The following is a 14577-nucleotide window of genomic DNA, read 5'->3' as shown; positions in this document are numbered from 1 at the left end:
TTTTTCTTATAAATATTATTTTTTATGTTATGTATGAAAAATTAAATAATATAAAAAATAATATTTTGTATTTATTAGTTGATTTTTTGTGAATATTGTATTTATATTAATATGTATATATAATTTATTTTTTGTGATAAATTATATAAAAGAAATTTGTATCATAAAAAAGATGTTAGATGAACAAATTCATTAATATTTTTGTATCATGAATAATTTTACTTTTTTAACAAGATGCTACTTAAGCTATTTCTATTAATGTACATAAATATTTTTAATATTTTATTAATTTAAAGTAAATTAATCACATTGTCACTATGTAGATATACTTCATTATAAAATAGTAAACTTAGTATATGCATCATGCATGCATTAAATTATTTTATTGATACATTATATATATAAATTAAATAGTAATAAGAATAATAATACAGACTGACATATTTCAAAATTCTTATAATATTGCAAAAATATTAAGTATATATGCTATTAATATAAATATATTATAAATACTTTAATGAATAGATAAACCAATACTCTTCTTATTCATGTATGAAACAGATAAACTGAAAGTTACACTTTATTACAATTTTTTACTGTTAAAATTTTTTTCTTACTAAAAATATCAAATCAAATCATTATTTTTTTTATATTATATTACATTCAAAATATCATATCAATATATATTTATAATACTTCAAATAATTAGTTAAACTTAACATTTTACTATATATTTTAAAATCCAAACCCGCGGACAAACATTTCTAAAAATATAAGCATTACTTCAAATAATTAATTAAACTTAACATTTTACTATATATTTTAAAATCCAAACCCGCGGACAAACATTTCTAAAAATATAAGCATTAAATTTTAATGATAATATAAAAAATAATATTTTATATTAAATATCGACTTTCTTTTATAAAAAAATAAAAAAAATATATTAAGAATAAAAAAATTATTCACTCCGTTCCATAATAAAGTATACATTTTTCTATTTTAGTCTGTTCCATAATAAAGTATCAATTTCTTTTTTAGTAATTGTATTACTTATATAACATTACAAATATCCTTACAATTTACAATATATTACACAAATGTTATTACCTTTATATCACACATACTAATAAGATTATTTTAGTCATTTATACTTTATTCTCACTATATCTCAATATAATACTAATATTTTTAAAACTACGTGAAAAAAACAAATAGATATTTACCTATGAGATGGAGGGAGTATGTGAAAGGAAACCTGTAGATCTTTTTAGGGTGTGTTTGTTTGAGGGATTGGATTTTAAATACACTATTCATTCCATTTTTTCTTCAAAAATATCAAATCAAACACTTCTTTTTTATTTTTTATATTATACTAAAAATCAATTTTATATTTAAAACATCGTATCAACATCTATTTATATTACATCATACAACTCTTCAAATTCAAATTTTTTACTATTGGGTGTGTTTGTTTGGGGGTTTGGATTTTGAGTTGAGATTTGAATAGTAAAAATTTTGAATTTAAATAGTTGTATGATGTGATATAAATAGGTGTTGATGTGATGTTTTGAATGTAAAATTGATTTTTAGTATAATATAACAAATGAAAAATAGGTGTTTGATTTGATGTTTTTGAAAAAAAAAAAATCGAATGAATAATAAAAATTTAATCCCATTCTCCAAACACAAAGGCACCCTTAAATCTCTAGTCAAGATCCAAACAGACAAGCAAACACAAAAGTCCATCTTGATTCTTGACCCCCCAAATAGGCAAAATGTGTGTTTGGTAATTGTGTTTAAATAAAAGTTGGATCTCATAACTTACAAAAGTAAATTATAATCCATCCGTTCACTTTTAGTTTTACATATTTTTATTTTTTTAATTCGACGGTTTACATTTCTTTTTATAGTAAATGTGGATCATAATATTAAGTATTAATATTATTTTCAACACTTATTTATCATTTTATCTTCAATTTATTATATACTTATATCTAAAAGTAAAGACAATTTGATCTTTATATTATTATATCCATTAATCATTATTAAAATATAAATATTCCCTTCATTTAAAAAATATAGTCTTATTGTGTTGGACTCAGAATTTAATAAATATTGATATTATATTGGTAATTGGTACAAATGAAGGATAAATGACTTTTTTGCCCTTACGAGTATGTTAGTGTAAAAAGTAGTGGTAATTATGTAATAATAATGAAAAAGTAAGGATAGTTTATGGTGATATAATTATTTATGAAAATAAGACAATTTTTTTGGAACGACAAAAATGGTAAATAAGACTATTGTATTGGAACGGATAAAGTATTTTTTTTAATATGGTACAAAAAACAAATAAAAACCTTAAAGTTAGACAAGTAAAATATATTTTTATAAAAAATTGTGATATTGTATAATATACTCAGTCCCTCGACGTAGAAAGTAAATATTTACTTTTTGCACATAGTTTAATAAGATATTATATTATAATAATAATTAATGATAGTTTTGATATATATAAAAAATAATGGTATAAATAAGTAAAAGTATAAGTATAAAAATAATTGTTATGTATAGTGAGGTCCATACATATTTTTAAAAAATATCCTTCAGTCCACTATAAATTTCTTATTTTTTATTTTAGCATGTTTAAATAAAAACCATTCATTTTTTTTAAAAAAATAATAACTCTCAATTAAATACGTAAAATATTCCTGTTTTATATATTTTACATTAATTTTTAAGGGTAAAATAGACATTACATTACTTTTAACACTATATCCCTGTAAAATATTAATTTATCTTAATTTACGTGCAAAATTCAAATAAAAAAATTACCATTGAACAGAGGGAGTACTTTGTATTTGAACAATAAAAATAACAAAATATATACTTACCAAATTGATGAATGAATATAAATTAAAAAAAAAAAAAAAACAAGGCAAAGAAAACAAGTTGAATATAATGCTTGTTTGCCCAAATTTTTTTTCCAACACAATTCTCAATACATATATATAGGATGTGTTTGTTTGAGGATTTGGATTTTGAGTTGAGATTTGAATAATAAAAATTTTGAATTTGAATAGTTGTATGATGTGATATAAGTAGGTGTTGATGTGATATTCTGAATGTAAAATTGATTTTTAATATCATATAAAAAATAAAAAATAAGTGTTTGATTTAATATTTTTGAGAAAAAAAAAAAAAGGGATAAACAGTGAATTGGAAATCCAATCCCCCGAACAAACTTGTTCATAATATCTTTTTATCTTCTCACAAAAAGTAAGTATTTAAAATAAAATATTTCATTCGTCCGCATTTAAGGGTTACATTTAGCTTTTGCATCATCGTACTTAACATTAAAAATATCATTATATTTGTATAATTTTTTTTTGTAAAAATATTATTATTATATTAGTATTATAAGACACAATTGAAATATTTTTGTCTTTTCCATTAATTTATATTACTCCCTCCGTCCCACATAATTTGTCTCTAATTTCTATTTTCGTCCGTCCCACATAACTTGTTCTTTCTATTTTTGGAAATATAATTATGCACTTTAATCGCATTTTAAATTTTAAATTTTATAATTTTTTTATTTTAATTAAATTATTTACTTATCTTAATCTTAATCTATAATTATTTTTACTAATACACTTCTTAATTATTTACTAATTATAGTTTACCTAAAAAAATCAATACGCAAAAAATAAATATGACCCTTAGAGCCGGACATATGTAGTATTATTTTTTATATTATCGACATAATTTTCTATATCTCACATAAAAAATATATATATATATCTCCACCCAAAAGACTAAACAAACAAATTTTATGAAAGTAAAATATATATCTTGATTTTTTTTTATTTTAATTTTTCATTTGGATAATTTTATTGTCATAAGGAAAGTAATACTCCCCTCACCTACAATATACTATATATTTATTTTTATTTTTTGTTTATTCATAAACATGTATTTTTTTATTTATAATAAATTGTTTTTATACATTTCTTTATTTATACTTTTAACATTAAATTTTTTACAAGTATTTTATAACTTCTTTATACACTAAGTGTTTGTTTTGGGGTTTGGATTTTGAGTTGAGATTTGAACAGTAAAAATTTTGAATTTAAATAGTTGTATATTGTGATATAAATAGATGTTGATGTAATATTTTGAATATAAAATTAATTTTTAATATAATATAAAAATACAAAATAAATATTTAATTTGATATTTTTTAAAGAGAAAATAGGATGAACAGTGAAAAAGAAATCCAATGCGCCAAACAAACATACCTTAACTTTATCTAGTTAAAAGTATGAAAATGCATGCTTATAGGTAGGCAAATTACGTAATTGCCCCCTGAGAGAAATTAATTGATGTGGCAATTTTGTTGGATTGTCTTTTATTATAAATGATTAAGGTAATTTAGATTTATTTTGAAAATATTTGGATGTTTCATGATATACTTTTAAACATAATAAAATTTGGTAAATATTTTCTTCATTAATATTTTAATTAAAGTATATATTAAATATGATATTTATTAATAAAAATATTGATGGTAAAAAATAATATGCACTTTTTTAAATTTTTTATTAACCATTATTTTAATTTTTTGTAATATTTTTTTAATATAAATTATCATATTTAATAACTTATTTATTTTTTGATAAAATAGTTACATTTGATATTTTATATGAAGAGATAAGTCCTATATGTTACTGTATACGAAAATTCTAAAAATAGTGTTTATACTACTTTTATGGTTTTTATATCATACTTTCTCCCTCTGATTATTATGTACATGCTTTTATCTGATTTTTATATCATATCCGTTTCTATTATCATGTACAAGTTAATGTAAATATAAGAATTTCCAAAAATATAATTAAATAAATAATTGAAAATATATTAATATAAATAATTATTTTATAATATACTAATTATATATTAAAATTAAAATAAATAGTTAATCTAATTAAAATTTAAAAAATATATAGTACAAATTTTAAATAAAAATATTTATTAAAAATTATAAAATAACAAATTATTTGTATATATTTTAATTAGATTAATTTTTATAAAATTTAGAATTAAATAAACTTATTTTAATATATTCATCTTTAATAAAAAAAAAAGTGATAAAATATATATAAGTAAATTAATAATATTTTTTATGTTTATCATCCCTTTTGTTTTAACAAATTTAAAAAAATTAAATAAAATAATTTACACATAAAAATATATTACTTTTAATTAAACTAAATTTATAAGCCCAATAAGCAATTTCAAAATACTTAAATTTTTTTAGTGGTGAACCAGTTTGAAAGCTATTTTTTAAATAACTCTTAATTTATAATTATTTATATTATAAAATAATTATATTTTTTATAATTATATTTCTCCTAAATTATAAGTTATGCTTATTTGTGGTGTAGCTTAAAGTGTAACTCAATGCGTATTGATTGATATTTGATGCCAATTAAACTAGCATATGGTGAATTTGTGATGACCCAATTTATTCACAAATCAATCATCAGTCACTCCATTAAATAATTTAAATAGAATTCGAATATCCCCCGAGTATAATAATAAACAGCACCATTTATTTAGCACACGAGAAGAGAAAGAACTTACCTTAAATTCATTTCTGGGAAGTTGGCATTGCAAGAGATACCCCACTGGGCAAGTCCTTCCATTGCTGAGTCACTGTCTTCATCTGTGTAAAGAAATGAACTCCAGCCTTACCTGCATAAACAAAATACATTTAACACTTTCAAACCTGGAAGGAACTGAGAAAAAAATAAAAACACAGAACAAACAGAGAATAACGGGTCGGGTCGGGTTTACCATAGAAATTGAGGTCGCCGGCGAAAGAAGCCTTGGAGCCGGTGAATGAGAAGAAGGGCAATGGGACTGGAATAGGAACATTAATACCAACCTGAGGCCAAGAGAAGCTCGGCGCCGTCAAAAGCTTAATTGATACATAAATCTTTTTAAGAGCTAATATTAGGCACATTTTGCATCGGTGTTAAGATACCTGGCCTGCCTCTATTTCAGTTTGAAATTTTCTAGCAGCTATTCCGGATGAAGTGAAAATGGCGGCACCATTGCCATACCTGCCGGATTTGGATAGCAAAAGAATGAGGATTAGAAGAAGAAGCAATTTGTGTAAAGCAAGAAAGAGGAATTTTACTTATTTTGGTTGACTAGGTTTATCGCCTCTTCTAAACTGTTGGCCTGAGGCATCGAACCAGAAAATTAGTATTGAGAATAAGAAGTAGAAGATTCTGTAGGATGGAACCAAGGGTTATTAAGTTATGCCTTATACCTGTAGACATATGAGGACAGGGCCGAATATTTCCTCCTGGAAAAGCAAAGTGAGGAATTAAATGAGTGTAACATGATAAGGGTTCAATATGATGTTTCAAGTTTCAACACAAAAAATATTTATACCTTGTAACATTCCATATCAGTTGTGACGTCAGCGAGGATTGTGGGGCCAATAAAGTTACCTTTTTCATATCCTGGAACCTATCGGCCATGGTAAACTAGGATTGTTAGGCTTATGCAACTCCGCTGTTTATGTTACATACCGATTATTCTTATCATATATGCCACAAGATGGGAACATATTATGGAGACAGTAAGCATCACTTTCATACATCAAAAATAATCGCCCCATGGAATTAACACATCAAACTACCTTCAGTATGGTAATGTAAACATCTGATTAAAAAGTTGATAGAAAGCTATGACATATCTGGAAGATGATTAAACGAGTACCTTAATGTTTCTACCATCAAGCAATAGCCGGGCTCCATTATCAACACCACTTTGGATCAATCTGCATATCTTTTCCTTTGCCTAAAATTATAGATAGTATGCATATATTTTCCAAGAATTATGGTGTAAATAAGAGGATATAAGAAGTTACAAGGATTTTCACAATGCATTTTTGTAGAAGGGCTCCGAGACTCACCTGCTTACTAATAACCGGGCCAAGGTCAGCTTCAGGATCTGTTCCAATATTCACCTTAAGGGCTTTGGCGCGTTCCACGAGCTTTTCTTCCCTACAAGATTCAAGGTTAGTATGCCTAGCAAGTCCTATAAATAACAGACCCGGAGCATTGGCATGCCATATGCATTTTCTTCCAAATCTAAAAAGAGTAATGATAGGTAAAAAGTAGTAACTGAACCGTAGGCACAACAGATACACAATAATAGCTGGCAATAGAAATCACTTTGGAAAAGCACATGCATACAGTAGACTGAAGAATACCATAGTTTTGAATCTCCAACAAACACCACTGTGCTTAGCGCCATGCATCTTTGCCCAGCAGCACCAAAACCAGCAGCAACTAAAGCATTTAAAGTTGCATCTACGTTTGCATCAGGCATCACAATTCCATGGTTTTTTGCACCCATATTGGACTGGCAATGTTTGTCAGGCCAACAATGTTAGGCATTCTGTAAAATTTCTCTGGTGCCATTGCCAATGCATATCTACATAATAGTAAAAGCAAATAATATAACAATCAAGAACAACACACTGACCTGAACACGTTTTCCACTGGCAGAAGCTCTCGAGTATATATGCATGCCAGCCTTAAAAATGATATAACATTAACATAAAAAAATAATAAAAAATAAAAATTGAGTTGCAAAAGGTGCATTTGCAGTATTCAAATTGTGTATACCAGAAGATGATAAGAGAACTACGCTTTGCAACCTAGTGAGTGGATGCATGAAAAAGAGTGTGTCTAAATAGTAATAATGCTGACGAAAAAAAAAACTGGACAAAGATGAGTTGATGGAAATCAGCTAGCCTACAGTAGAGATTTTGAAGTATACGTCACTAAACAAGGCTTCCTACATGATCACAAAGCACAAGTGGATTCATTAGCTTTTTCTGATGATTGTCTGTTGCAATAGTCAATTAAAAAGATAAAATACATGGATTTCACACAATATTACAACTGCACATAATATTCAAGGGTAGACATTCAAGACAGTCAGCATCATAACATAATTTAGTTATACACATTTCAAATTAATGCATCAACTTGATGCAAAACACAAAACATTGACAAAAATATGCAAGTTCTGATACTATCTTCATAGAAAAGAATAATGTGTCCTAGAATGAACTATTACACAAAGGAGAAATGAGCAGACAGAAATTATACTTGTGTATTCAATTTTAAAATGGAGGAATCAATGTTCACTTACTGGATTTGAACCAACAAATGATACAGCTCTGATGGCCTCATCATCACAAATAGCATTGACGACTTCCTGTAAGACAAGTCAACAAAGTGAAAACTATCAGATGCAAAGTGGAAATTTATTTCTTTAGTTAGCCATTCATTCGTATTCTATTTTGAGATGATCAACAAAAAAGCACGTGAATGAAAAATAATTTAGAAACAAAATGGTCAGATAATCCAGGCTTACATGGGTGCCATGGACAATGTTGAGGACACCATTGGGTAAACCAGCTTCCATTGCCAACTCTGCAAGGATCATTGAAGCCCCTGAAAATAAAAATAAATAAATAAAAAAATAGAACGCAGGAGAAAATAAATAAAAGACACATTAAAAAGAATGTACTTAATCATATAGCAGTCCTGATTAATGAAATAGATATATTCATGTACGAACACAATTTATTGAGCATGCCCCATAAAACAAAAGGCTAACGAGCATCAATCCAGTTAGAAAAGCAAAACGAAAAAACACAAAACAAACTAAAGTATCTTTAAATATATTTATTTAAGAAACAGAAATGAGTGTATTAGGAGGTGATCACAATGAATATCACATCTAACAGATTGAAATGGCATCCCAGAAAACAGCATACAGTCCTGACCAGTATATCAGCTGCAGAAAAAAAAAAAAAAAAAAGTACTGTGTGTCTAATAAATAGCTGGTTATTAGCAATTAGTAGATTCACCACATGCTACAAACTAACAAGACCAGACTTTCCAACCAAAAGGTGTTCTGATTAAGAGACAAGTGGAATGATCATTTCTACTGGACCAGTCTAAACCATTAGAGATGAGCTACAAATACAATACATCCAAACAGAGATGCAAGTTCAAAAGCAATAAAAACAACAATGCTTAAGTCCTACTTTCCTCGTCTGCTCCTATAATCCCATAGTACTAGCTGATGATTGCATAGTGTGGACCACTAATAACAATCTATCCTAATCCTTTTCTTTTCAGGATTCATCATTCATGTGAAACACTTGGAAGAATATATGCCATTATATTATATGAAAAAAAGAAAAAAAATGTCACCTGGATCTTTTTCAGATGGCTTTAGAACAAAGGTATTTCCACATGTGACAGCAACCGGAAACATCTAGAATAAGATAATAAAAAAGAAAAATGACTTCTTATCCAGGAGATTTTTAAAAATTGGACTATTAATTTATTGGGGGGCAGGGGAGAAGAGAGAGGAAGTCAAAATAAAGTCTAAACATGCCTGATTAAAAGAAGAATATGAAAGACACAAAGTAAAGACATGTTCCAAATTAGAAGAAGAAAAGAAAGTTAACACATACCCATAGGGGAATCATCGCAGGGAAATTAAAAGGGCAAATGCCTGCACAAACACCGAGAGGTTCTCGAACACTGTAGGTATCGATTCCACTTGAAACATTGGACACATACTCCCCCATCTGTAATGTGGCCATGCCACAAGCATGTTCCACCACCTCTTCAAACCCAACAAATAAAAAATGGACAATCCAAGTCAACTAACATTCAACCACAACCAATACCTCTTCTTAGAATAACACCTACAGCACTAACCTAGTCCTCGAAACACATCTCCTTGTGCATCCTTCAAAGTTTTTCCTTGCTCTGTGGTAATGTTTAGTGCAAGTTTATCCTGCATACTCATTCATCAACAATACCGCAAGCCAAAAAAGGAAAAAGAAAAATCATCGAAAGATAAACTATGCTCACCATGTTTTTTCGAATAAGCTCTTGGAGCTTAAACATGATGCGCTGCCTCTGAGTAACTGGTGTATTTTTCCATGATGGAAAGGCTTGTTTCGCTGCAGATACGGCTGAATTGAACTCATCTTTTGTTGTCAATGGGACTTGTGAGACCACTTCTTGTGTTGCCTTTGCTCAAAATATCAAATAGGAAATTGTGAAACAGTGTGTAAGAACAGTTAGCCACTAAAGTAAAGCGTGGTCAATTTTTCACCATCTCATTCACTCACTGGATTCAGAACGTCAATGGATTCAGATGAAAGTGAATCTACAAAGCTGCCGCCAATCAAATTTGGAACCCTCTGCATGATAAAGATCAGCACCATGGGCGTGAGTAGTAAGTGCAATACATTAATCGACTCTTTCTTCTGTCTTCATTCAACCACCAAGTATATACATATAAATATCTCACTCATCATAAAGAAAATTCATCCCAATATTCTCACCTCCTTAGATATACATAACACTCATTCGAATTCGAGAGTTATTTCTATCACTATTCCTGTGTATAATGAAATTCAAATATATTCATTCTCATAAAACTCAATACCCTATGCCGTACAATACTACCTATTATGTCATCCAATCATAACAATGAAGTCAAGTTTTTTTTTATTACTACTACTCACATATCGCAAATACATAACCACCCATAAGCACACAAATATTAACATCCAAAAACAACTTGATAGTATTTTTACTAACGACAGATACTATAAACATTCAAGAATTATTGCTTCTAAAGAGCCCCATCTTATTCAAACATTTCATCACTTTTGAATGTGATGCTTTCCCTCTAACATCAGATTCTATTCTCTTATTTTAAAATCTTGACTATGCCAACACTTCTCAACTCAGGAAAAGTTGATCGAAGTTTCCAAGCAGGCACACATTGTAAGATTCAAGTTCCACTGCTAACGACAGTGTTCTACGAGTAATAATAAAAAATATATATATATAGGAAACTCACCAGAGAGTTCACAAGTCTCCGAGATGGTTCAGCCGCAGTCGAAAACTGAGAATTCAAAATCCCCGAAAGTATCCGAGGACTCAATCTCCTCGAGCTCCTCACTGCGCCAAACTATTTAGTAAACATCTCTCACGCAAGTAAAAGAAACAAATAACACCATCAAACAGAGACGGGAAAGTTCAGACACATGATTAGGTATTCCAAGATGCAATTCAATATTTCAATCAAGTTATCATCATCACCAATCAACTATGTCATATTCGCTGGAAACATTTAAAACTCGAACACGGAAAGCCCAACCCCGAAGTCACTAATCGAGATTATCCACTCTAAAATTTTGTAAAACAGATATCGAAACGATTACCTCGTTGGATTGAAAACTGCATCATCTTCTCTGCTGCGACGATTGCTACGGCGGAGGCGGAAGCGAAAGCAGAAAACGACTCTCTGACTGTATGTCCGTATGCGGCATCAAATGTGGGAATAGATCCCCGGTCTAAGTTTCATCCAGTCCATTCGGTCTCGCTTATCATATTAACATGTGTATTTCGATTTAGTTTTTATTTTTATTATTATAAACGCATATGATAATTACTAGTTTTTTTTTTAAGCGCATTCCTATCTGCGTGACATGGCTCCACGTGCAAATGGAATCAATTTGAAGCCATTTATTTATTTTTTTATTTATTATTATTTTTTTAATGACGTAGGAATCGAGCCGCTACTCGAAATACACACTTGATTAACTTTTGATCAAACTTAATATTCTGCAAATCAGATCCGACGAAAAAGTCAAGCTAGATGAACTATATGTGGCATGTGATCTGAGGCTAATCATTTATTTTAACTTTGGGTATGATCGTTTAGTTTTCGCAAATTTTATTATTTAAACTATTCGTTTTCTTTTTATAAAATATTTCATCCAATATTATTTTTATACTAAACTCAAACTAGTTATTTCTCAAAATAAACACACCCAAATCACTATTGAATTTTATTCCACTTATAACTTTTTTTTTAGTCCGACCTGCCACATATAACTTCTTTTTCTTTTTGTCCGTTGTATATTGTATTTCAACAATATTTACCAATAATTGTTCTATAAAGAATAAAATCAAACCCTTTTGTTTGTTTAGTTTAGGTTTAATTTTGAATTAATATATTAAAATTTTGATTTAAATAATATTTACTATTTATATAAAAAATTATATATTTCTCTTCAAAATATTCAAAATCTGAGTGTATTTTTTTGATAAATTTTATCAAATTTTTACTATTTATCAATTTTTTTTTTTTCAAAAAGATCAAATCAAATATGTCTATTTCTATGTTCAAATCAAAACCTATTTATATTAGGTTATACAAATTCATTAGTACTCAAATCTAAATCAAAAGTCATACTCCAAACAAATACAAATTTGATTTTAGTTGCAATCTACAAACCATAATATAAGTGCAATATCAATGCAGAATTTTTTATTTTTTTATTTTTTGTTTTGGAAAACATTGTGTTTGTTCGTAAGTTTGAATTTTTTAATGATAAAAAAATTGAATTTGAATAGTTATTTATTTTGATATAAATAAATATATACGATATTTTAAATATAAAATAAATTTATACTATAATAAAAAAATATATATTTAATTTCATAATTTTGGTGAAAAAAAAAAAATTGAATTGTAAGAATAGGGTGTGTAACACCCACAAAAAAGCCAAATAAAAAGATTGATAAAAACTCCCCAAAAATACAATCCATTTATTCGATTAGTAAGATCACCAGATATATGAAACAAATTCCCAAATTTCTGGCAAAAATCAAACAACAAAACAATGAAACAGAGGAAAGAATAACATTCCTGACCTGTACAACGAAAAGAACTGTTTCTTCTTCAAGGAGTCATCACTTTCTCAGCATCAAGGGAGCTGTAGTAAACATTCTCCAATGTCTCCCACAGATTCCCACTGAAACTCTTCTCATCATCTTCGTCAGATTCCTTCAAGAAACGCTTGGAGTTGGAACTGTGCCTACAAAGCCTCAGCTCATCTTCCAACAAGAAGTTCTCGTGTTCTTGCCGCCACACCAGCCATTGCAGTGATTGGATCACCTCCTGATCATGAATCTGCTTCTCCTCTGCCAGCCTTTTGTACTGAATTAACTCCATTTCCGCCGCGCTCTTATCCTGCTGTAGTCGGAGAATCATCGCCATTGCTTCCTCCGCCGCTGTGGCCGCCGCCGCCCTCTCCTTCACCAGCTCGGCGCGCGCTGCGTTTGCTCTCTGCCGTTCGAGTTTCAACATCTCCCTCAGAGTTGAAACTTCCTTCTCATCACTTAGATCATCGTTGTTTTCAGAAGGAGAAGCATTGTAATGGATGTCGAATCCAGGGAGTGGTTTTGTAACGAAATCACCATCGCTGTCGAGATCAAATAACTCTGAATCATCTTCATCGGAATCTGAATCTGAATTCACTATTTCATCAGAATCAGTGTAGGAGTTTGATTTTTCCTTCAATTCCTCTGTTTGATCAACCAGTGCTTCTTTTGAATGATACCTCATTTTTAGATTCCCAATCAGATCGCGAAAACAACGAATCAAGGCAGCGGCAAACCAATCAGAGTACAAAACCTTCAAACCGAATCCAAACAACAACAGCATTGCTAACAATTTGTAAATCCCCTGGAAACTACCGAACAGGACGAATCTACACCCGAACTCATACTCCACGCTTAAATGCTTCGAACAGTCGACTGTCTCCATCCCCTATCACCGACTTCAGAAATTCCTAACTGAATCCAATTAAGAAAGCAAACATCTAGTCCGATGAAATACACACAAAAATCACCATATTGCCGATGATTTCTTCAATGCAAAACACTCTGCTCAATGATGCAATAAGACACACGTTGCTTATTGCGAATTGAGCAGCGCGGTGAAATGGAGGATGAGATTGAGAATCAATGGCAGCAATGAACGGGATGAAACCTGGAAAAAACGAAGAAATAGAGAAAATCCAGGGGATCGAAACGTTGCAACATTTGACAGTTTGTAGTGAATGACTGAGAAAATTGAAATCAACGGCAATTAATTAGGGTTTATGATTTGGGCAACAATTTGGAAGATCCTGACTCTGAGTTGATTACAGTTTGCTGGATTTGAATTTTTTGATGTTTATTTCAAACATTTTTTAGACCAACGGTCGGCAATTTTCTTTGTCAGGTTTTTCTAAGGGTATTGTTTGTTTTGATTAGGGGTGCTTTTGCAAAAAAAAAATTATTTCATTTTTTAATATAATATTTTGAAAATATATAATAAATAGTAATACATTTAATATTAAGAGGCAGATACAAATGAATACATTAATGCATAAAATCAAAGTAGTCCGGAAGGATGGCATGGTGACGTAGGAGTTGGATTTGTGACCGTTAGATGATGGGTTGAAACACAAACGCCTCAGATCACCTGTCACACATAGTTCGCCTAGTGTGACTTTTCTGTCGACCCTTGTTTGCAAAGTATTAAATTCGAAACCTCCCACGTCATACATATATATATATATATATATAAAGTAATAAAACTGCAACAGTG

The 14577-nt window shown here is 29.2% G+C and overlaps 2 protein-coding genes across 2 annotated transcripts; both read right to left on the bottom strand.

The window, feature by feature from the left end:
- Positions 1-5477: 5477 nt before the first annotated feature.
- LOC127262497 (methylmalonate-semialdehyde dehydrogenase [acylating], mitochondrial) lies at positions 5478-11523 on the bottom strand. The gene is made up of 19 exons (XM_051291201.1): positions 11357-11523; positions 10993-11093; positions 10253-10324; positions 9990-10151; positions 9834-9912; positions 9584-9738; positions 9318-9381; positions 8470-8549; positions 8245-8310; positions 7570-7620; positions 7295-7446; positions 6995-7085; positions 6799-6879; positions 6469-6546; positions 6344-6379; positions 6209-6252; positions 6053-6131; positions 5863-5953; positions 5478-5760 (listed from the first exon to the last, which is right to left on the bottom strand). The coding sequence occupies exons 1-19, from the start codon at positions 11379-11381 to the stop codon at positions 5657-5659; spliced, it is 1611 nt and encodes a 536-aa protein (XP_051147158.1). The 5' UTR covers positions 11382-11523; the 3' UTR covers positions 5478-5656.
- Positions 11524-12795: 1272 nt separating this feature from the next.
- LOC127262575 (probable myosin-binding protein 6) lies at positions 12796-14032 on the bottom strand. Its single transcript, XM_051291320.1, has one exon. The coding sequence runs from the start codon at positions 13747-13749 to the stop codon at positions 12883-12885; it is 867 nt and encodes a 288-aa protein (XP_051147277.1). The 5' UTR covers positions 13750-14032; the 3' UTR covers positions 12796-12882.
- Between the last annotated feature and the right edge of the window lie 545 nt (positions 14033-14577).

Source organism: Andrographis paniculata, unplaced genomic scaffold (assembly GCF_009805555.1).
Source record: "Andrographis paniculata isolate CXL003 unplaced genomic scaffold, ASM980555v1 Contig65END, whole genome shotgun sequence".
Classification (NCBI taxonomy): domain Eukaryota; kingdom Viridiplantae; phylum Streptophyta; class Magnoliopsida; order Lamiales; family Acanthaceae; genus Andrographis; species Andrographis paniculata.
Note: the sequence above shows the minus strand (reverse complement) of the source record. Positions and strands in the feature narration are given on the sequence as shown.